This window comes from Quercus lobata, chromosome 6 (genome assembly GCF_001633185.2).
Source record: "Quercus lobata isolate SW786 chromosome 6, ValleyOak3.0 Primary Assembly, whole genome shotgun sequence".
Taxonomy (NCBI): Eukaryota; Viridiplantae; Streptophyta; class Magnoliopsida; order Fagales; family Fagaceae; genus Quercus; species Quercus lobata.
In genome coordinates this window covers 37,775,995-37,799,173 of record NC_044909.1, presented here as the reverse complement: position 1 = coordinate 37,799,173, position 23,179 = coordinate 37,775,995, and the positions used below count along the sequence as shown (strand labels likewise).

Here is a 23,179-nt window from a genome sequence, read left to right as displayed (position 1 = left end):
TTGGTAAGGTAATAATACCCACTCTCATGAGCTGCATTAATGATGTAGGGTCCTTCCTATTTTGGGGTGAACTTGGAAGGCCCTAGCAGGTTCCTCCTCACATGCTCCGCCATCCTTAGTACTAATTGTCCTTCAGTGAACACTCTTGGGCATACTGCTTGTGCATATGCTCTGGTCATTCTTTGCTGGTACCTCTGGCTCCTTTTCTTGGCCAGCTCTCTTTCTTCTTCTACCCCTTCCAGATCTGCTAGCCTCCTTTCATTGTTTGTGTCCTCACTTTCTCCTTGATTTTCCTCCAGAACTATCCTTGGTGTAGAAATGACTAACTCCACGGGGCTGATGGCTTCTGTTCCATAGACCAGGGAGAATGGGGAGAATCCTGTGACTGTCTTTACAGAGCTTCTACATGCCCAAAGCATATCTGCCAGATGGTCACTCCATTTCCCTCCATACTCATGCTTCATTTTCTTAAGGATCTTCAACATTACCCTATTAGTAGCTTCAGCTTGGCCGTTTCCTTGTGGGTAGTATGGGGTAGATCTTTCATGCTTGATGTGGTATGCTTCAGTTAACCCCTTCATATCTTTGTTTATGAATGGGGTTCCGTTATCACTGATCAATCTTCTGGGGATCCCGAACCTTGTAATGATGTGGTTTCGAATGAAATTTGCTACAGCTGCTCCAGTAGCTTTTTTCAAAGGGATGGCCTCTACCCATTTTGTAAAGTACTCTGTGGCTACCAGGATCCATATATAACCGTTGGATGGAGAGTTTATAGGCCCTATGAGATCAAGCCCCCAAGTATGAAAAGGCCATGGCGTCGTCATATCCTGTAGGACATTTGAGTGAGTGTGAATTGCATCTCCCAGGACTTGGCAAGCATGACATGTTTTGACCAGCTCCTCAGAGTCTCTTTTCATCGTTGGTCAGTAATATCCCAACAACAATAACTGCTTGTACAGCCTTCTCTTCCCCGGGTGACTTCCACAATCTCCAGAATGTACTTCTCTGACTACTTTTTTAGCTTCCTTTGGTCCCAGGCACCTGAGGGGATCCCCATGGTATCCCTTTTTGAATAAGATGTCGTTCTGTAGGAAATACCTGCCTGCTAGCTTTTTGAGCTTGTGGGCCAGTTTCCTGTCGGTTGGCAGGATCCCCCAAGCCAGGTATCCTATGAAAGGAACCCGCCAATCTTCTGCAATAAACACCGCGTAGCTTTCTTCTTTATCAATTGCCAAACGACATTCCTGGCATTTCTCCTGTATAATTGCTGCTTCCTTGTCCATATCTGGCCAGTAATACCCCATGCGTTGCATCCTTCGATATAGGCTGACCTTTTCTGCAACTCCACATGCTTGGGCGTGTAATCCTTCTAGTTTCGACTTTCCTTCCTTCTTGGCGATACATCTGGACAATATTTCTCCTGGCAGCCTTCTATACAATTCTCCTTCTATCTGAGTGTAATCCATTAGTTCTTTGATGTTCCCTCTAGGCCCTGCCTCTTTCATCTTTTCTTTGACTTCGTCCCTCCAGTCCCACTGTTTGGACTCTTCGGGGTACATCCCTTGGAGGATCCTTACAATAGAATGTTCCTGCCTTCCTATTTTTATCAGCGTATCTCTCCCATTAAATGGTATTTGGGATCCCAGGGTAGCGAGTGCATTAGCAAACTTGTTTTCACTTCTTTGAGTGTACTCTATGCTGAAGGTCTGAAATTCCATCTCCAGCCTTTATGCCCAAGTCCTGTAGGCTGCTAAGTTTTGTTCTCGTAATGCGAAGTCACCTTTCACTTGGGAGACTACAAGATTGGAATCTCCCAACACTCTCATATGTTTCACTCCTATGCTGAGTGCTATAGTCAACCCAGTTAAGTATGCCTCATATTCAGCTGCATTATTAGAGCATAAGAAACCAAGCTTGAAAGACAAGGGCATGATATCCCCATTTTCACAGCTTAGTACAATTCCTACCCCATTTGAAGTTACTGTAGCCGACCCGTCAAACCTTATGGTCCATTTCTTCCCTGGGATCTCCATTACTGCTACCTCACCAGGGATTTCTTCGCTCAGCGGGCTTTCCTCCTTCCCTGGGAATTGAGTTAGAAAATCTACTATGGCCTGGCTCTTGACAGCCTTGGGAGTTCTTATGTCTATATCATATTGAGAGAGTAACACTAGCCATTGTGCTACCCTTCCCGTAAGAAAGGGCTGGTGCAGGAGTGCTTTTATGGGGTGGGACTTGGTTACCAAGAGGATTTGGTGAGCTGAGAAGTACCTCTTCAGCCTTTGGGATGCATAAATGATCACTAGGCAGGCTTTCTCTATTCTGGGGTACCTGGTCTCGGTATCCTTGAGTGTTCTGCTTACATAATATACAGGCTGCTCGTTTCCTTGGTCATCTTCTTGTGCCAGCAAAGCTCCTATTGCCTGGGAGTTTAATGCTAAGTATAGCAATAGAGGTCGCCCATGTACTGGTGCCCAGAGGGTGGGCAGATGATTCATGATGCCCTGAATTCTTTGAAAAGCTTCCTGCTACTCTGTCCCCCAGGTAAATTCATTCTCCTTTTTCAACAGTTTGGATAGGCCTACTGTAACTGAGGCTAAATCAGGCACAAATCTCCTAATATAGGAGACCATTCCTAGGAAGCTTTTGAGTTCCTTAACAGTAGTTGGTCTTCTCATTGTGGCGATAGCTGTGGCCTTGGCTGGATCCACACTTATGCCTTTGTGATGTACCAGGAACCCAAGGAACTTTCCAACAGACACTTCAAAGGCGCACTTCATGGGGTTCATACGTAACTTGTACTTCCTGCATCTTTCAAAGACTTGCTCAAGTACTTGGAAATGTCCTGTTCTGGTTTTTAACTTGACCACAATGTCATCTACATAATCTTCCATCTCCTCATGCATCATGTTATGGAAAATGGCTATCATGGTCCGCTGATACGTAGCCTCCGCATTTTTGAGGCCAAAGGGCATTACAGTGTAGTAAAAGTTCCCAATCGGAGTTCTGAATGCCATCTTCTCTACATCTTTGGCTGCCATGCGGATTTGGTTGTACCCACTATACCCATCCATAAATGAGAACATTGAGCTTCCTGCAGCTGAATCTACAAGGAGGTCGATATTGGGCAAGGGGAATTCATCTTTAGGACATGCCTTGTTCAAGTTGCGAAAGTCTACACAGCAACGGATCTGACCGTTTTTCTTCTTCACAGGTACAATGTTGGAAAGCCATTTTGGGTGTTGGATGGGTTTGATAAAACCAGCTGTTAGCAATTTTTTGACTTCTTGAACTATTTGAGCTTCTACCTCAGTGTGGAAGACCCTAGCCGGTTGGACTATTGGCCTCATCCCTGGGTCCACATTAAGGGAATGGACTACCAACCCTGGGTCTAGACCAAGCATCTCATCATAGGTCCATGCAAACACATCTCTGTATTTTTGAAACAAGGTTACCAGTTGTTCTCTTTCTTGCGCCACCAATTGACTGCTAATGAAGACAAGCTTTCGGGATCCCGGTTCTGTCCCCAAATCTATTTCCTTTAATTCTTCCTCAGGCTGAATCTGGGCCTCCTTAACTGGTTCTTCTAGAATTTCTTCTTGGGCCATCATGCAGCTTGGTGGTCCGGGACCTTCCTGTACAATGCATTCGGGTCCCGCGCACCTTCACAAACGATAGATTAGCCTTCCCCTAGGTTCCCGCACCACCACACATTCTCGGGATCCTGAAGAGCTGGGCTCCCTTTTTTGTCTTTTTCTTTCCAGAAGGTTCCTCAGGTCACGGGTGCCCCTCCCTCCTTCTTCTTCTTCTAGGATAGGTGTCCCTGGGGTCCTCGGGGCGGGATTCTCAACATCTGGCTCCAATTCATCATAAAACATCGTTTCTGCAAAATTCACTTCTCCCTGGCTGAAAGGATTATGGTTGGCAGGGATCCTTATGGGCCTCCCATTCAGTCTCCCTTTAATGCATTGATGGAACGTGGATGGAATAAGGCGATATTTATGAAGCCACGGGCGTCCCAGCAACACATGATAAGAAACTTCTACATTAATCACATGAAACCTTGTCAGGACTACTATTGGCCCTACCCTTAAGGCTAGCTGCACGTATCCTTCTGTTGATTCCACCGATCCTCCAAATCCTATTATTTCCATGGGAGCCCCCAGGATCCTTCTGTCAACTAAGTCCACAGCTTCCAGGGTACTCAAGGCTATGAGATTGAGTGATGCCCCCATATCCACCAGTGCTCTTCTGACTTGAACGCCGTTTATGGTGGCCATTAGATAAAGGGGTCTACGGTGGTGTGGGTGCTCAACCTCCATGTCTTCATCAGTGAAGGTTATTGCATTGGTTGTCTCCAGGAAAGCTCGACTAGCATGTGACTCTGCTGTAAAGCATTCCATCCCTGAATCTGCTGCTATGCTCATGAGAGACTTTGTGGCCACTCTTCTTTCTTCTGGTCCGAATCCTAATTGATTGAATAGTGACCTGAACTTAGGATTCTTCTGGAGGGTCCTGACTATGTTCGGGTGGAAAGATCCTTCAGATTCTCCTGCTTCTGCCGGGTTCCCATGTATTACTACTGCTACCACCCCTTTTCCTTTGTGGTTAGGCAAGGGGTTCCTCTGCACTTCTGGCTCCTTCTGAGTGAGTTCCAGGATTCCTTCTCTCAACTTTTTGTGGAAGAGTCTGCGAAGGGTCCAGCAATCCTTGGTGGAGTGCTTGACATAATTATGGATTCTGCAAAATAAAGGATTCTTCCTTTCTTCTTCAGTTGGTGGCCTGGACACAGTGAATGGCCTAACAACCCCATCTCCGATCCATTTGTCTAAGACATGGCTTAACTCCTCAGCTGTACATGAGATCACTGGCGGTTCCTCGAACACCTTCCCATCTGGTCTCTTCCTTTTTTCTCCTACTGATGCTGTCATAGCTTGGGACGCGGGCAGCCTTTTTGTCCTCATGGTTTGCGCCGTCCTTCTGGTTCTCTGTAGCAAGTCAGCAAATTGCGTAATACATAAATTTTCAAGGTTGAGCCTGTAATAAAAAAGCATGTTAGCTACACAGGTCTCCACGAGCTCCTTTTCTTCATGGTCCCCATAACAGTCTAGGGACACATCTTCAAATCTTTTAATGAATTGGACGGGATCCTCTCTAGTTTTCTGCCTCACCATTTGCAAATTCTGGAAAGTGATCTTGTCTTCACCAGGGTAATATTTGGCGCAGAATTTTTCCATCATCTCATCCCAGGTTTTGATGGACCCGGGTCTCAGCGTGGTGTACCAAGTATATGCCCTATCCACTAAGGACTTGGCGAACTCCCTTAGACATAATTCTCTGTCTCCTGCATAGGGGCCCATAGTGTGGACAAATCTACTCACATGTTCCACGACACTTCCATTTCTTCCATCGAAAGGATGAAACTTTGGGGGTTCGTACCCCTTAGGGTATGGTTTGCCAAGAAGTTCTGGAGGGAACGGGGGATCCCGAGAGAATTGCTTGGGGATCCCTGAGAGTTTTTCCCTTTCTTGCTCCAGGAGGGCATTGACATCTGCCAGTGTTAAGTACTGAGAGTTGGCTCTTCCTCCCACTGCTGACCCTCCTTCTGGCTGCGTCCCATCTTGGTGACCAGTAGAGGGAACATTGTCTCTGATTTCCTGTGTCCTGCCCTATTTGAGAAAACGAACTTCTTGCTCCAGATCCTTCAACATTGCTGTCATCCTGGCCATGAGGTCTGGTTCCTGCCTTGCGTGTCTTTGCTCTGACACAACCTCCTGTTCTACCAGGGGTATCCCGCCTCCTTGCCTGGAAACTACCTCGTTTTCTCCTACGGGCTCAGAGGCCATAGGTGGCACATTAGTTCCTTTGCTGTTTCTTTGTCTTGGAGGCATACTCTGTGAAGGGATTGCTTCTTCCTTCTTCTTTGCCCAGTCCCTAGCGGAGTCGCCAAAATGTGAGAGTGCCTTTTTCGTGACACCCAGGCCCAAGGATCTCGGGCCTAAATGTAAAGGTTTTGGTGAACCGGGCCTTGACTCACCGCAGTTAACGAGCTGTTTAAGAGTCAAGTGGTATACAGAGGATGCTCCTGACAAATATAAAAAATGACAAGCAAGGATATCGAAGAGTGCCAAAAATTAACAAGGTAAGTTCAGAAGGAAAGAAACAGGATTAGCAAAGCGATAAGAAATTAATGCTGAGGGGATCCTGGGAAATATGAAGCATATTTCATTAATACATTATCTGTTGGATTACAGAAAACTCACTAGGACGTGATACAAGGTTCAATCAAGCTCAAAAATTACAGTCTTGAATGGCTATTTCAGCCTTCAAAACTTGCAAAGTTTGATTCTCGTTGAATCCGAGTATGTGCAATAGTGGCTTTTACAGGATACCGGGAAGCAATGTTCGTTTTTCCCTTAGTATTTTCTCTTCACTCTAGATTTTTCTGATAGTTTTTCTAGAGAATCTCTTCTTTCTTGTGTTTCTCTCTCTTTTTTCGCCGCCTTTTCTTCACAACCCATCCCCTCCTTTTATAATGGAGTTTTTGGTCTTCCCGAGGAACCGTTGGTTCCCCTGTTTTATCCTTTTGCAAATAGAGCACGTCCTGTATCCATTATCTTGGTAAGTCCCATTTCTGTTTTTTCTCATTCTTTCCTTCTTTCAGCTCTGATTCTTTTGAAAGTTCCTGGTTGGCCATCTTCTTTGGGATGTGCTGAGGTATGCCCTTCTCGGCATCCCCGTTTCTGGCGTTTTCCACTTTTCCCTTTTCTTTCCCATCTGGGCGGAATCCTGTTCTGCCATTTTGAAAGCCGCTTGTTATCATTCTTTCTTTAATGCTTCTCCGTTCTGGTTCCTCGAGGCTTTTTTTCTGTCTGTGCCATGAGAGGTCGCTGGGTTCTACTGCCGTTTGCGTTCTTCTTTGCTTTTGTTTCTTGTTTTCTTCTTCTGTCTTTTTCTTTCGAGCTGTCCCAGTCTTCCTTTGTCTTTGTGCCTGAAGGGATCCACGCCTATTGATGCTTCCTAAGGATCCTTGCTTCTTATCCCTTGCCGTGGTCCTCTTTTTTGTGGATGCTTCTTTTTCTGGGCTTCAGGATCTTCTGGGCCTTTCTTTTATTCCCTCATGGGTCTCCTGTATCTACTACTTTTAGCTCGAATTTTCCTTTTGGGCTTGACTTATTCTTTTTGGGCTTATTTCACTATGATCCTTTTCAGACCTCAACAATCTCTAACAATTATTTCGCGTATTTCTTTATTACATTGTCTTCCTTTACTGTTTTTTGCTGCTCAATACATATATTCTTGCTTGTTAGTTTTACTTTTACTTAGCCAAAAGCTGAATCTTTTTACCGGGGTCCTCACTTCAACTTGGGCCTTGGACACACTTAACCTCCAAAGAAACATATGCCAAAACATGCACACATCAGATATCACTCTCTCCCACAAAAATCCTTCTCACCTAACTATCTTGGGGGGCAATGCCCAAGTAAAGCCACTTGAACTTGAGTTCCAAATCCCATAAGTCTTGTGCAAAAGCACTAAGTCTGTAAGAATTAGGGTCAAAATCCTCGTGGCTGAATCATTCTCATGAAATTCATTTACATATATGTATATGTATTAAAATGTATATCCTAATCTAAAAAACTAACAATTATTTGAAGATATATGTATTGTATAGTGTGTTCTTATGTAGGACCCATAGAGGTAAGAGAAAGGACAAAACTTCATTGCATAATAAGCATGGAGAAAGATTGTGTAGTTCAGAGAATCAGCATTCTAGGTTCTTACAAGCCTAGTACCCTTGGGAACCATGACAGTACACCCAGGGTACCACGACAGTACATTCGGGGTACCAAGTGAAGGAACTTTTTAAATGTTTACACAATAAAATATAAGTCTCAAATACTCTATTTCAATCTCTTTCTCATTGTGAATATTATGAATAATTATTTTACTTGTTTCGTAAGAGTAAATGGTCATTTTATGACACTAAAACACTTATAATAGTATTTTATTGCTTATGAGGAATTGCATTTTGCTTTGAGGAGCTTTATGTGACTTGCACACAACTTAGTTCGTAATCAACCCCCATTTAGCTGTGGTGAACCAAGCCCAGTCCACCAAACAACAAGTAAAGGGCCCAAGATCCTTGTTAAAGGGCCCAGGATCCTTGTTTCTACTTGGGCCTGAGTACTATCCAAAAAGGACCCTCACAACGTGTAATATAGTAATTAAATAAGGATTAGATGGATCAGATGAAGAATTTGAATTGTAATTAAATCAAGATATTTATCAACTTAGAAATTATGGGAGAAGAATATTTTTTTTTTTTTAAATCTAAATTTTTTTTTTGCAATATAGTGTAGCCACTTGGCACAACCACGGCTTAGATTGATTAGATGAAGAATTTGAGAATGATTAGATTACACTACGTTGTTGCTTTTTTAAAAAAAATTTATAACACACGTTGCTATTTTTTTTTTTTTTAATTTTATAATACAGGTTGCTACTTTTTTTTATATATATAAATGTTTCCTTTTACGTGTAGTATAGTAATTAAATAAGGATTAAATGGATCAGATGAAGAATTTGAATTGTAATTAAATTAAGATATTTATCAATTTAGAAATTATAGGAGAAGAAAAATTATATATTTTTTTTTATAATACACGTTGCTTTTTTTTTTCTTTTCTTTTTTCATAATACACGTTGCTAATTTTTTTTTATATATAAATGTTTTCTTTTACGTGTAGTATAATACTTAATTAAATAAGGATTAGATGAAGAATTTGAATTATAATTAAATTAAGATATTTATCAATTTAGAAATTATAGGAAAAGAAAAATTATATATTTTTAAAAAAATCTAAAAATTAAAAAAAAAAAATTGCAATATGGTGCAGCCGCTTCTAAGCTCAACTTTTATTATATAGTATATGATATGATATATATATATATTGATTATAATTAACGGAATGGATATTGAATTTAACAAGTCTTAAACCTCAGGGTCAATCAAGAATCAGATTGCACAGACCCATCCAGAGCCAGGGAGTTTTTTTTTTTTTTTTTTTTTTTTTTTTTTTAATTATTATCCAGCAATAGAGTTTTATAAATGTAAAAAGTAGTTTCAAATATAAGATTTTCTTTTTAAACTTTGGCGAATGAATACGAGGGGGAAAATGCAGGGAGAGCTTATGCGGGAAGTATGAAAATGGATGATGATTTTAAAGGCTATGGAATTAACAAAATAATCGCAATAATTAAAAGGCTTTAGATTGAAATTATTGTTTTCATTAGTATAACCCCAACCTCAAGAACATGTTATGCATTACTCTTTTTTTTAAGGGAACATGTTATGTATTACTTTTAAACTGGAAAGATATTCATTTCCAGGCACAAACATATGCGTCTAGGGTTACAGTTTAAAGCCCTTCACAATTGCTGTATAATGAGAAATAAATTTCCCCAGCAACGAATGGAGTAAGCATCCTAATTTTCATTATTGGAATTCAATTGAATCTATAATCCAATATGGCTAAAATCTACCGGAGTAATTGCAAATATCACCACTTGTGATATTTGCTCATTGCTGTCTTAGGAGAGTACCTGATTAATAATTTCAATCCATCAAATTCACATTAACATCAAATTGCAGCTTTTTTATTAAACGAAGTAGCCCATAAATGTACACAAATATATACAGGCACAACATCAGAACTACATTTGGGAAGTAAGTGACTAGTCAGAAATCTACCCAAATAGTTCTGGACTATATTCCTACAACCACCTCAAAAATCCTTTTTTTATCCTTTCATCAGATTCAGATAAACGTGAGCATGCTCCAACAATCTAGCCGGCATTAACACTCGCCAGTGGACTTCGAGAAAACCTGTTAAAAGTGAGCATGCTCCGAGTCCAACACTACAAATCTACAGCTCATATGTACATTAGCAGAAAAAACGAAAAAAAGGCAGAAGCAGGAGAGCACTAGTATTCAGGAATACTGAACAAAATTGGAAGTGATCTTTGGTATCAGGATTATGGGAACCAAAAGAAATCGAGCCCATTGAAGACAATTAACTATTAAGGCATGTGGGACAGGTCCTAGCAGTTAGAGGATTTGGTATTCTGAAAAATTCGATTTGAGCCAACACAAACAGGGCCTCGTTCCAAAGGACTGCATCCAAATAAACCTCGATTTGTCCCACAATGACCCATTATTTTTCCTTCGTGCAAATCTTGGCTGCTACTCATTCCAAAATGAGAACTCTCATACAAATGTTGCCTCATAGTAGTATTCCATGTGTCCTGCGTGAGAAAATTAACAACAGGTCAAAATAAAATAATGGGAATGAAATATTTGTTTGGGGGGGTGGGGTGGGGGGATCAGCACTCATAAAAGCAAACAACAATAAGTAAAATCTTGTTCAAACAGAATATTAACCTCACAATAGGGGGAAAAAAATTATTCAAGTGTATAGTCAGTAATCTGGGAGGTCAACAAAACTCTAAATGATGAGATGATCGGAGGTCATGCAATCTGAAGATGTTCTTGTAGATTTTTTTGACAAAACCAGAAATTTTAAATCCAAATATGTGTAGGGTAAAGAAGATGCTTCTTGAGAATTAAAACTCCATAATCATCTCTTTTCAAGCAGCTTGTTAAAGCGAAACAATTCATTGGTTCTGCCTAGGAATTTCCTTTCTCCTCGTTTCTTCTTCCACATGAAGACAGGCAATATCATTTCTGTCAAAACATCTTAGTTTTCTTTAATTAAAAAAGAAAGAAAGTGATACCAAGATAATTGTGACAAACAGATGTGCCAGAAGTAACAGAAGTAAGGACAGTCTAAGACCATAGCAGTAGAATAATAACACTTACCCAGAGCTAAGCATACATCCTTACAGTAAGCAAGACTACAAATTATAATCTTAGCATGAATACCTTAAGCTGATTGCCAAAATCAGCACTGTGAGATATAGAGGACATGCAGCTTTCACCGTAAGGAGAAGACTGACTTCTTATCTCTGGATACGAATGGCGCAAATTTTGAGGATGTTTCCTAAGAGTGCTGAACCATGAACTTGGCCCGCCACCAACCCAATGCTCACTGCTCTTCCTCAAAGTCAGACATGCTGATGGGGAATGATCATGCGGCAGTAAGAAGTAGGAGTTATCGTGTTCCTCTCTGCAAAAAGTACAAGCTGAATCCAAATGCCCCCTCGAGAATGATCTTGAACCAAAGTCTTGAAAATTCCGGAACATGCAAGATGTTGTAGAGTTCGAATGCCCCATGTATGGACAATATCCAAAGGGTTCAAATCTACCATAAGCTAGATTTGGTGACTCCTTCCTATCAGAGAGCCCAAGATGGGGTGTCACTGTCCAGTCTTCAATTGTGATTCCCTGTTTGGCCGCAATGTCCAATATCTGTCTCTCATCAAGTCCTAATCCCATGAGCAAGTTCCACAAGTTTCTTAGTGCTTCCCTTTGGTTGTGGATGACTTGATCCCTCATTGCCATTTCAAACTGAAGCTCAGTATTAGCTATTCCCTACATTAGTGTAGTACAACTGTAAAGCTATAAAGCAAGCTAATAGAACCACATGTACAGCCGTTGAAGAATAAAACTATCCAAGGTTTTAAAATCTTTGACTTAATGCCTCACGAAACAATTTATATCAAGGAAAATTTAACAGATGCCCTAAGAGCATTGGTTTAGGAACTATTTTTAGAAACTTTTTATGAGAAAAGAAAAAAGCAACTACCTTTTTTGACAGCTTTTTATATTTCACATGAAAGTGGTATTAAAGCTTTCCTAAAATGACCCATTAACAAATGCCCTAAAGGCTCCTGTTAACAAGACCCATTATATTATAGCAGATGGTAGTCATCACTTCTAACAGAAGTTAACCAACATCAGCTTAAGATAAAGGATTATATCATGATGAGTAATCAACTTGTTCAAAGAAAGTTTTTTTTTTTTTCCCTAAGGTTCATGGTAGGTTCTTGGTTGACTTAATTAACTCACTGGGAGTATTTTTTTTAATTAACAATATCACTTCCCAAGTTTTGTTTGGTAAAACAATGACTTCCTCACTAATTTGTTTGTACCATGTATTCAAATGGATCCAGATACCAAGATGAAACTTTCTACAATCATAATGGCTAACTCTACAATAAGTGGATTAATACTTCTATCTAATTACCAGGATCCTGTATTGACTGAGAATGCCCAAGTAAGTTTTATTGCCACTGTCACTAATGGCTTCCTCATTCATATTTTGGAGTTGGCATCGATGCTTCTCATTTGCTTCAATTTCCTGCATAAGTAAAAATGGTTATATGATAGAAAGTTCCAAAATTGTAATTCTTATGAGCCCCAGTACATGGAGATATACTACCTTTTGGTAATTGACACCGGCTTCATCGTTGTCACGGATGTTATCCAGAATGACTTGCCTTCTTGCTCTTAAAGCCTCCACAACCTCTCCATCTTTTTCAATAACCTGTGACATAGAAAAAGGTACTCCATCATTGTTTTAAACTTTGTATAGAAGTTCAATCCTTATTTGGCATGCAAAGCGAGAAAAGATTGGGGGGGAGATAGAACAGCAAATCAGAGATTCAGGTCTCCAGCTGGCCTGTGTTTGGGCACCATAATCATAAGATTTTGTTAACAGACAATTTAGAAAAGCAACATACAAAATTCTATATTCTAAGGAGTTGCGAAGACCATCAGATCCAAGGTATTAGTCAGGTGCTCTAAGAGCCCTGAACGCCCACGTCAGCCAAAAAAAAAAAAAAAATACCAATTGCTTAGACCTTCAGACCGTAGAAGAAATAAGCACTAAATTTTGTTCCACATAGACTTGAGAAAGATTTTTTTTATGTAAGTAGACAGAATTTGAGAAAGATCAAGGGTGGAAAAGAAAAAAAAATATTGACGTTCAAAATTATAAACTACGCAAAATACAGTTTACATGATTAAACTGACATTATCTAACCTGCTGCTTTGCAATAGCATCATCAAGATGCTGGAGTTCAGTGCGGTTATGAAGGTTAGTTTCCTCAAGCTCAAATAATGCCTTCTGTAAGTTTATCCGTTCCTGAACATTTTCACTGATTTCATGGCTCAATACATTCAACCAAGACATATCATCTGTAGCTTTTTCAGCAGGTTTGAGACTAAGCTGTGATTCCTTTGCAGCTAGTTCTTTTCTCAGTCTGAAAACCTCATTCTGTAAAATCAAGTATGTCATGTTCCAAGACATATACTATGCTACCTTAAATACAACACATACCTTTTAATAGCTTACCTGAAGACTGTCAATCATCCGCTGGTAGTCTGATACATGGGTATCTACTGTGCCTATGTTTTTCTGTAAAGAAACATGAGTGTTATGATAACTTGAACAACCAAGTGACAATAAATGCTTAAAGTCATGAATCTAGGAGGTGATAAACAGACAATGAGCACACAAGAAAAACATAGAGCATCTGATAAGCCAAGCAGATACCATAAAGAAATATACAGGAAGGATACATTCAACTGTTTGTTCTTTTTCTTTTTTGATAATTCAATTGTTACAACAAGCAATGACACTGAGCTACAAGGCTCTTGACAGGAAGGATACATTCATTCAGCTGTGGCAGAATACAAACTAAAGTATTGACAATTCAATTAGCAAAGAACAAAATGACCTTACTCCAATCCCTTGCAAGAGGGAAGCTGACCCAAATCATAATAGAAGAAAAGGTCAAGGATTATTAAGAGCTATAATATAAAAAGAGGTGAATAGTAGCCTTAAAGCAGAATTATGTTCATCCAAAGAAAATATCAGTTAGAGCACCGCAAGCCACAAATAACTTCCTCAATGCTCACACTTTCAAGAATTATAAAGTAGATATATCCCAGACAAATTGGAGTTTACCTGAATGTGTGTCTTTATTTCCTTTGCCCTGTCAGCATACTTCAAGGTATTCACAGTGTGGTGATACTGACTGTCTGCAGGGGATACTGTGGCAACCATGACTGTTTGAGAATTGCCACTCAGACCATCTTTAAGTATTCGTGTCAATTTGCTGCAAGGAAATATATATTAGATTCGATAGGAGGGAGGAACTAAGGCTATAATAAGTACAATTAGATACCTATTCCGGTAAGGAACATAAGCAAGACCCTTCTTTTGTTGCTTCCCCAGAGCATTTATGCAGTTTGCTAAAGCAAGAAGTGATCGGTTGATATTAGCTCCATCTCTTAGCTTTTGGCCTCCAATATGTGTTTCAGAAGCTCGTTCACTGCCAGCAAGATCTACAAGTGCAAGTTTTCCTTGCATGACTTGATTTCGATACTTGTTTCTCTGTTTTCTTTTCACAGTGATCTCTAGAACTGCATGTGATCTGGTTAGATGGAGACAACTTCATATGAGATCATGCAAAAAAGGTTGCACCGCATAGAGAGGGCTCCATGTAATAAATTTCTCAACATGGATGGTAAAGGGGGTGAAACGTTTAGAGAAACTAAGAAACTCAGCTCATGCACGCTCACCGTGAAGAAGTTGCATTAGCCTCCGTGCTTTCCGTTTTCCGCCGACTATTCCCCACATTCAAAAGTTCAAGGATTTTATCTGCTGAGTGAACCTGAATCAGAAGCAAAAGGAAACTGACTAATAGGTATGCTGATCATAGTACACACTTGATCCATCCAAGATCAGAATGCACAGTATAAAGGAAACTAAAATAGAGGAACTAGTGAATTATTTTACAGAACAAGTTTTTTTTTTTTTTTTTTAAACCATTACACAATGTGAAATGGGTAGTCAAACCATAAATGGCCATAAGGCCAAACTATGTGACCCTGCAATATACAAGCAACACATAACAAAAAGAAACGTTATTTTACATTGCTAGAAACACTCATTCCTAATTTTAAAAATAATAATAATAACACACTAATGTAGACATACACAAAAAGAGCTCCATGATATCAAAAGATGATAACCCAAAATTTCATTAATCTTCACCAGGATTAAGAACATTAATGACTTCTTACTAACAACCAATTTTTTTTTAAGAGACTTACTTGCAACCAAATTTCACTGGATTCAAATACCATGTAGCAGATATGTTGATTCATTTTTCATGAATGTCCAAATTCTCAATTACCTTAATTACTGATTCACCATCAGTTTAGAACAGATTAGCCCCATTTTAGTGATGCATTCAAGGTCTGCATCATGCATCTCACCACTCCAACAATGTATCAAAAATGGTGACCTCAATTAATAGCTCAGCAAAGGGAAATACACATGCCAAGAGGGAGGGGGGGGGGGGGGGGATGTTAATATAAGGACAACAATGAACCTTGATACATCTCAGCCCAGCAACAACTATTCCTTGTTCAGGATCCTCTCTAAGTTCCAAATGACCTGATGATTTTTCAAGCAAATCGTAGATAACCTAAATTCATTAAAATAAAAAAGTTCAACAAGTTTTAAAAGATAATGAGCTATATAAATAAACCAATATCTTAATCAAAACACAATCCTACTTCGTTGTACACTTCAAGGTAGGAGCAAGTAACTTCGAATCCATCGGAGCTCTTGTCCGTTTTGATATGATCAAAAATTGTATGTAAACTGAGCACCATGAGTCCAGGATCATCTCGAGTCCCAACCATTGTATATGTTTTACCACTAGATGTGTATAAAGAAAATATTAGATCCAATTATTAAGAGAATTCATAAATCAACAGCACAAATCTCAATACAGAAATATAAAATCTCAAAAGAATGCAAAATGATTTTGATATAAAAGTTTGCATCATTCACAGTGCCCATAAAAAAATGATAGTAAATTTACAATCAATGTGCATTACTGAGTAGCATATGGACACAAGAAAAAATAAAAATAAATCTCTTTAGTACCTTCCAGTTGAGCCATATGCAAATACAGTTGCGTTCAGACCTTGAACAACCCCTGAGATTACAGAGGATATACATCTTTTGTACACATCCTGGATAGTTGACTATAGTAAGAAAATTTTATAATAATAACACAAAACAAATTAAAAATCAACTACACTTCTTACATAGAAACTAATTCGGCCTATAACTACATAGTCACTAGAAATTAACATATATGCATATGCAAGTGCATATTGACTTGAGTCTTTTAGCAAGAACCAACGGACTGTAAAATCATGTTAAAATTAAAATGGCATGGTGTTAGTTAATCCTAACAATCCTAACCCATAAAACATTCAGCACTTAGCATATCTAATATTTAAAAATTTTCATGAAAATTGCCATATTATAATGAGTAATGCTACCGCCACAAACTGTTAATGTGGCAAATTCTTACTAATTCTCATCTAGGACTACCACAGTTTGTAAAATAGTCTATGTCTTTAGCGTTTTCCTATTATAATGCAAAATGCAAGTGAGCCATACTATTGGAAATTTATAACTATTTTACATTTTGTAAGTGTAGACAAGTAACCATAACAAACTAAGGAATCCAATCTAGTCATCATGCTAAACTATTCATACCCAAAAAAAAAAAAAAAAAAAAGCATTAACATCATTAATCATAACTAATTAAAAAAAGGGTGCAGCATACCACATTTGTACAATCAGGACCAAATGCATGATCAAAACAATACTTCTTTTCTTTTGTTCGATTCTGTATGCGATCAAGATAGTCCTTTGACAAGTCAGGATCCAATACAACAACCTCCTATAAAAATCCAATAACCAAACTAAAACACATTAATTTTTTATACCAAAAAAAAAAAACAATCACACACTTAATTTCACAGAAATTTCAAAGGTTTCAATCCACCGCAAAGTACAAAACCTTATTGTCAATAACTCGAACAATGTCACGACTCTGTTCTCTCGCCGTGAACCGCCTACATTTCACGGCAACCTGTGGCAAACAGTTGGCAGAGACAATCAACCAAATGTAACGGTTTCTGATTGATATAAATGGAAAATACTAACCGTAAGAGTCGTGGCTTTCTTCGCGGCCGGAGCTCTAATGCTCGGCATGTTTCGCCGGCATTGATAAGCTTAAGCCTAGCTTATCTGAGCTACAAGGCTACAATTATGATCAAGTTTTGAAATCTTGAATTTGTTTAAGCTTTAAACAATCTCTGTTTTCACACAGATATAATCTCTCTTTACAGAGTAAGCCCTAATTCGATTTGAAAATTCACATTTGGAATTAAGAAAAGAAAAATTAACAGAAACGAGCTACATTTGTAAAACACAGATAGAAAAAATTTATTTGAAAGAAGAAAAAAAAAAAGAAAAACGGAAATAGTAAATGTGCAAACACCTACAAATCTTTAAACGTAAAGAATATTCTGAGAATAAAAGTGGCCGGAAATCAAAAACCAGATCAAAGAAAAGTACAAAAAACAACAAAACACAGATTTTTATTTTTTATTTTGAAAGCGTTTAGAAAAGCTCAGTGTGCTTTTGTGTAAAGCTCTAGATTTCAAGAAATTTGGAAAAACATTATCATTCTCTATATTTGCGTGCAAAAATTTAGGGGTAAGAGAAAATCCAAAATCCTTATTTAGAGTAAATATGAAGCGAGAATTTAAAGGAGACGACGTGGAAGCGCGTAATGAGGGACTATAAAAGAAAAGAAATGCGAGAAATGTCTTTGTTTTTGTGTTTTGCTGGAGGTGGAAGTGGAGGTAGAGGTAGAAGGAAAAGATTCGGTGGTTTACGGTGTATCCAATTATAATGTACTGCATTGACTAACCGTATTTTCATAACAAATTATAAGAAGGATGAGTAACAATCAACTTATAATTATTTAAATTCACAATTTAAATTATTTTTTATTCACTCGTAACAATTAATTACAACTATTTTTTTTGTTTACACGAACAAGAAGATATTGTGAAAATTACATTCTTTTTTTATAAAAAATTTATATAAAAACATGCTCAAAAAATCAATTATCTTTCTCTTTCTATAAAAAAAATTAAATTTCTTTTATTAATGCTATTAAAATAAAGCCGTACGTTATGGAGGTTGAAGAAGAGACCAGCCAGGTGAGCTGGAGCGTTGTAGAACGATCGTGACCGTTGGATTGCTTCAGAGAGACGACACACAAATGGATTTTTGGAGTTTTGTGAGGAGAGAGGCGGTGTCTTGGGAAAACGGGAAAAGGACTAGTTTTTTTGGTAACGAAATTGGGTGGGGTGTTGCTGTAGGACAATGATTTTTACCTTTTTTTGGATGATGATTTTTTTGTGAGTCGGAAAGGGAAATAGACTGGGGCTTTGGTTTTCTTGGTAACGAGGTTTATTACTTTTTTTGGGCCCACACGTGTATTGGAAAACTAGTGGAACAAAATTGACCTCCGTGTTATTGGTCGGTTGTCATTTTGGAGACAATCCTTTCAAATTTCTTGACGGAGAACGGATTACTATGTCCTTCTTAAACTCTCGGAAAATTCTACTGACACAACTAATTGCACAACTTTGTGCACAATTCGTCCACGTGGCGAGTTGTGCAAATGGTTGTGTCACCAGAATTACTTTAAACTCTCATATGCACCTGAAATTAATGCGTAAGGTAAAAAGGCAATAATAAAAATCATGGGCCTCAGAGATGGAATCCTATGAAATTTGGCAACTGAAGCGAAATGGCCTTCTAAACAATAGCCATCCCCTTGTCACAAGATACTTTTTAAAAATGACGAATTCTATCATTTAGACACCGAAAATTACGATTTTACCGTTTATAGTAATTTTTATTTCTTTAATAACTTTTTCTTAAAAGTCAGAATAAGATCCTGCTTATTTTGAGACAACCTTTAAGGTCAGTAGTTTGCCATTTTGCATTTAACTCAATTTTGCATTTTTAGTAAATTTTGATATTTTGTCACTTAATAACGTAATTAGTGTAAATTAGGGTTTTAGACTGTTTTTTTTTTTTTCAGTATTTATATATTTTTTAGCCGTCAGGAGGCAAATTAGATTATTATCTATAAATACAGACTGTTGTCAAATTCTTTCTCCAGTGGATTCCAGTTTTTTTTTTTCCTTGTGAATTCAGGGAAACCCCTCGTGGATTCGAGGTTTACTAATAGAAACTAATAACTTAGTTTCTATTCCATCAAGAAAGTATCGTGTGTGCTCTCTTCAGGCTTCCACGACATCATTTCTCATATATCTCTATATTAAGTTTGAATTTTAAAAATCTAATCTTTGGATTGCATGTTCTTATTATATCTTTTATGCTTGTAAAATTTCAAAAAAATCAAAAATCAAATGCTATGTCATCAAATAAATATTAAAATTTCAAATTTTTGTGATCTAAAATTGTGTATAAAAAAATAATTTTTTTGATCAAATAGTAAATAACATTTGATTTGAATGATATTTGATTTACATATTAAAAACATAAGGAACATGAAATCAACAATTAGATTTTCAAAATTTACACTCAAAAAAATAAATATATAAAAAGTTTGAAGAATTTCTCTCCAAACTAGTTTGGAGAGAAACTTTGTTCGGTTATTTATAAGTTGTAAAGGAGGGATTTGAATCAAAGTATGCCAATTGAGTTTAAGTTTAATATCATGATTGTATGTTCAATTTGGTTCATTTTAGTATCAAATAATTTGAGTTTGTTCATAAACCACTTAATTAACTTCTTTACTTTCTATATGTAATAAATATTATAAATTAAATTTGTTACCCCTTTACAAATATATGTTAATAATTAAATTATATATAAAATTATATATTTTTAGTTTATTAGATATAATTATTTATTTATTTATTTATTTATGAACTTATAAAAATTAAATTTACTAACCTTATATTGTTAAAAATAATATATAATATTACATACATTTAAACTATTTATATTATCAATAAATAACAATAATAATTTGATATCTTATGAAGATATTTATAAACTTATAGTCAGGAGTAGGAATTTAAACTCATGATGTTTTTGTAAAAAAGATACCATATATATACACTTTAGAATTATCTTTGACAAGTCATAAAATTTTACATACATAATCCTTGGAGATTGTGAGTGTGGGGCCCGAAATCTAAGGTCCCAGCCCACTTTGTATTAAGGGCCCAAAGCCCAGGCCGAGGAGCCCCACTACCAAGGATGTGCAATGAAAACTCCTTGAAGGCCCAAGGATGTGGCCGAGGACGACTTTAAGTCCAACATCTCACAAAAACGCCTGAAGAAAAGGAAAAACTCAGTACAAGGGCAGTACAAGCGATAAAGCTGTCAACACCTTAACGTGGAGCCCAGCACCTGACAAGCTCATACCCCTTACCATGCTATCTAGCTTTTCCTAACCACCCTGATGTAAGGATTGATAGGACGAGTAATTGCCCCAAATAAGGAGAAACTGATACGTAGATGAAGAAGGGGAATTGAATACTAGTATAAAAGGGAAAAGAGAGCTAAAAAAGATGGGGGGCGCCCGGAGAAAGGAGGAGAAAGAGGGAGACTGGTGAGAATGTAAAGCTCCTCGGACTAATGCCGAGGAGCCAAACCTCCAAAACCATACCAAGGTAAGGCTCAGCTATGCAGTCCAAGCCTACCTTTGTATGAGTTCTCATGAAACCAGGACCAGACCCCTGCCCAGCGCCCAAGGGCATGCCTTTCCAAACCCATTCTCTACAAATCATATTATTTGGGCCCTTTACATACGAGCCCAAGGACATTCCTGGGCCGTTAAAAATCGTGTCCTTACAGTGAGAATTATGATATAAAATATAAAACCAACATAAAATTAAGGAAATTTCTTGAATGTAAATGACACATAGATAATGATTACTTTATATATATATATATATATATATATTTTTATATAATTAGTATAGTCTTATTCCCTGTGCGATGCAAAATTCCTATGTAAACTAAAAATTTTAAAAATAATTAAAACTAAATTATTAAATAAATAGTAATTGTAAGGACACAGTTCTCTGGCGGCCCAATAAGGATGTTGGGCTCACGCATGAACGATCCCTCACAATATGATTTGTAGAGAGTGGGCTTGAAAAGCTAGCCGTTGGTCACGGGGCGGCGCCCGGTTCGGGTTTTAGAGGAATTCGTGTAGAAAAAGGATTTGGGCTTGAACGTTTAAGCCCTACGGCGTCGCATCCTATGGGATGGGCCTCCTCGGACTTGATCCGAGGACCATTAGGGTCTTACCCCGATTACCCGACGATGGGTTTTTTCTGTAATCTCAGGTGTTGTTGAGATATTCTCACCCAGATCGTCTCCCTTTTTTGGAGGTGGAATCGGCCTCCTCTCGATTTACTTACTTTCTTCTTTTGTACTCGTCTGCATTAACTGTCCTTCGTCCACGTGTAGGGTCAATCTTTACAGGACTGATATTTGTCCCATCAGTCTAATCCCAGAATTGTTGGGGATGGTTGATAAGGCTGCAGAGTACGGCTCTGTCAGGGGCAGCGCATTGAATGGCAATGAGAGCAGCTGTCCCGGATATTCTTAGATTCTCTTTTAAGTCTGGCCCTATACCAGTTTTACCCTTCTTCTTCTGGTGGGGTTTTGGATCTGCCGAGGACTGAGTTGTCCTCGGCTACATCACAAAACCGTTAGGTGCTCTGTATTGTAGAGCTTGGGCCGTAGTTTGCCTCGGCTCGGGCCTTCGGACTCTCTAAGGGCGAATGGGCCTGGCCCATAAATTATTGGGCCCCACAATAGCCCCTCAAAACCCTGCTATCCAACTTCTGGGTTGGAAATGAGGGTTTTGGTAAACCCGGGCCTTTAGTAGGGCTTATTTAGTTCAGCCCCGCATTAATGTGGGCGGTTTTCATCTGTCCAGGAAATTCTCCGGTTTACCAGGTACTCCTTTTAATTCGCTCGTAATCTACTCCTGCCGTTTGGCTATCCAAGGTGCGCCTTTAATGGCTTCCCTTTACGAGATTAATTCACGTTCGGCGGCTCATCTGATGGGGTGGGGAAGTGGAACGGACATACCTTTATTCTTCAGATTCCTTTTGGAAACCTGAATGAATTTAATTCCCTTCGTTTTGCCCTTCCTATAAGAAGGCAAGCAGGAGGCCATCACTTTCGTGCAGACCCCTTTCCATCCTTCTGAGATCTGAAACCCATAGCCTCCTTTAGCATTTGCTTAACCCGATTGTTATACACCATATCATTATACGTCTACCATAACGAATGATGAAGGAACCATACCCCTCCTCAAAACACCATGTTCTGATAAAGCTTGAAATGGCTCGGTCAGGGTAAGGATGGCGCAAACTTAAGATATGTCCCGCCTCTCTTTCAGCCAAAATCCGAAGCAGGGACTCATCACGTCCAACTTTCGGCGTGATTGAGTCGAGAACTCCCATCATCATAACCAACCGCTCTCTTATGAGCTCACCTAGTATGGCCCCGGCGTGTTAGGAGTCAGGACCGAGGCAGGGACCAAGTGTCTCTGCTTCTTCCTTTCTTCGTTCACTGGTGGCCCTCTCCGCCTTCCTTCCCTAGTCTTCCCAGCACCAGATCCATTCTGGTGCTTTCTCTTCTCCCTCTTTTGCTCATTTTCTTTCTTTTCATCTCTTTTCTCTTCTTCTCCTCCTTCCTTACTCATGTCCTCCATCTTCTTCATTCATCTCCTCCATCTTCTTCATTGATTTCTTCCTTACTATTTCCTTCTTCATTTTTTCCCAAAGAAGGTTCTTATCGTAATATGAGCAGTATTGAGACAGAGATTGGAGAGACTTTGAAGACGAGTTTAAAAGACACCTGACTGTTTACATATCTGTACTACGGATGTTATTGTTGCTTAGGCAGTTCACATTTTGTATAGGCTTGTTTGAGCCCCTCTTTGTACGTTGTAATAATTTTTCGTATTAATAAAAATTTGTTGTTATTTCATTTCACATATTCTGTCTCTTTGTTTTTATAAATTTGCAAGTGCTGCTCGGCTCAATAATATTGCATCTAAATCAATGATGACTAAGACCGAAATACTTGATAATAAAAAGATGTCGCCATAACTTTAATAGAATTGTTTGACATAGCAATTCGTACCTGTAAATAGCGATACTTGCTCGAAACAAAACTGAGATTAGAACTGGATGTTCTATGTGGTGTAGGAAGTAATTATTTGAAGGCATATCACCCGTAAAAGTGAACAG

At 38.5% G+C, this 23,179-nt stretch overlaps 1 protein-coding gene across 2 annotated transcripts; it reads right to left on the bottom strand.

Moving 5' to 3' along the window:
* Positions 1 to 9,641: 9,641 nt before the first annotated feature.
* On the bottom strand, positions 9,642 to 17,689 carry LOC115994822 (kinesin-like protein KIN-8B). 2 transcript variants are annotated; one of them, XR_004093272.1, is made up of 16 exons: positions 17,010 to 17,689; positions 16,864 to 16,935; positions 16,627 to 16,743; positions 15,933 to 16,021; positions 15,557 to 15,701; positions 15,370 to 15,465; positions 14,555 to 14,646; positions 14,158 to 14,406; positions 13,938 to 14,088; positions 13,323 to 13,385; positions 13,011 to 13,244; positions 12,408 to 12,512; positions 12,213 to 12,326; positions 10,949 to 11,557; positions 10,448 to 10,750; positions 10,223 to 10,311 (listed from the first exon to the last, which is right to left on the bottom strand). XR_004093272.1 is itself a non-coding variant. In XM_031119101.1 (15 exons), the coding sequence occupies exons 1-15, from the start codon at positions 17,055 to 17,057 to the stop codon at positions 10,108 to 10,110; spliced, it is 2,388 nt and encodes a 795-aa protein (XP_030974961.1). In that variant the 5' UTR covers positions 17,058 to 17,689; the 3' UTR covers positions 9,642 to 10,107. The 2 variants fall into 2 exon arrangements, 1 of the variants encoding a protein (XP_030974961.1); XM_031119101.1 differs by lacking the exon at positions 10,448 to 10,750 and having other exon boundaries at positions 9,642 to 10,311.
* Between the last annotated feature and the right edge of the window lie 5,490 nt (positions 17,690 to 23,179).

Bases quoted from the DNA above. Each gene is read 5' to 3' on its own strand.
- LOC115994822 (XM_031119101.1), bottom strand. From the start codon at position 17,057: ATGCCGAGCATTAGAGCTCCGGCCGCGAAGAAAGCCACGACTCTTACG. The intron at 16,744-16,863 runs GTTTTGTACTTT...GGATTTTTATAG, and splicing joins TTCGAGTTATTGACAATAAG to GAGGTTGTTGTATTGGATCC. The intron at 15,702-15,932 runs GTACTAAAGAGA...ATACACATCTAG, and splicing joins GCATATGGCTCAACTGGAAG to TGGTAAAACATATACAATGG.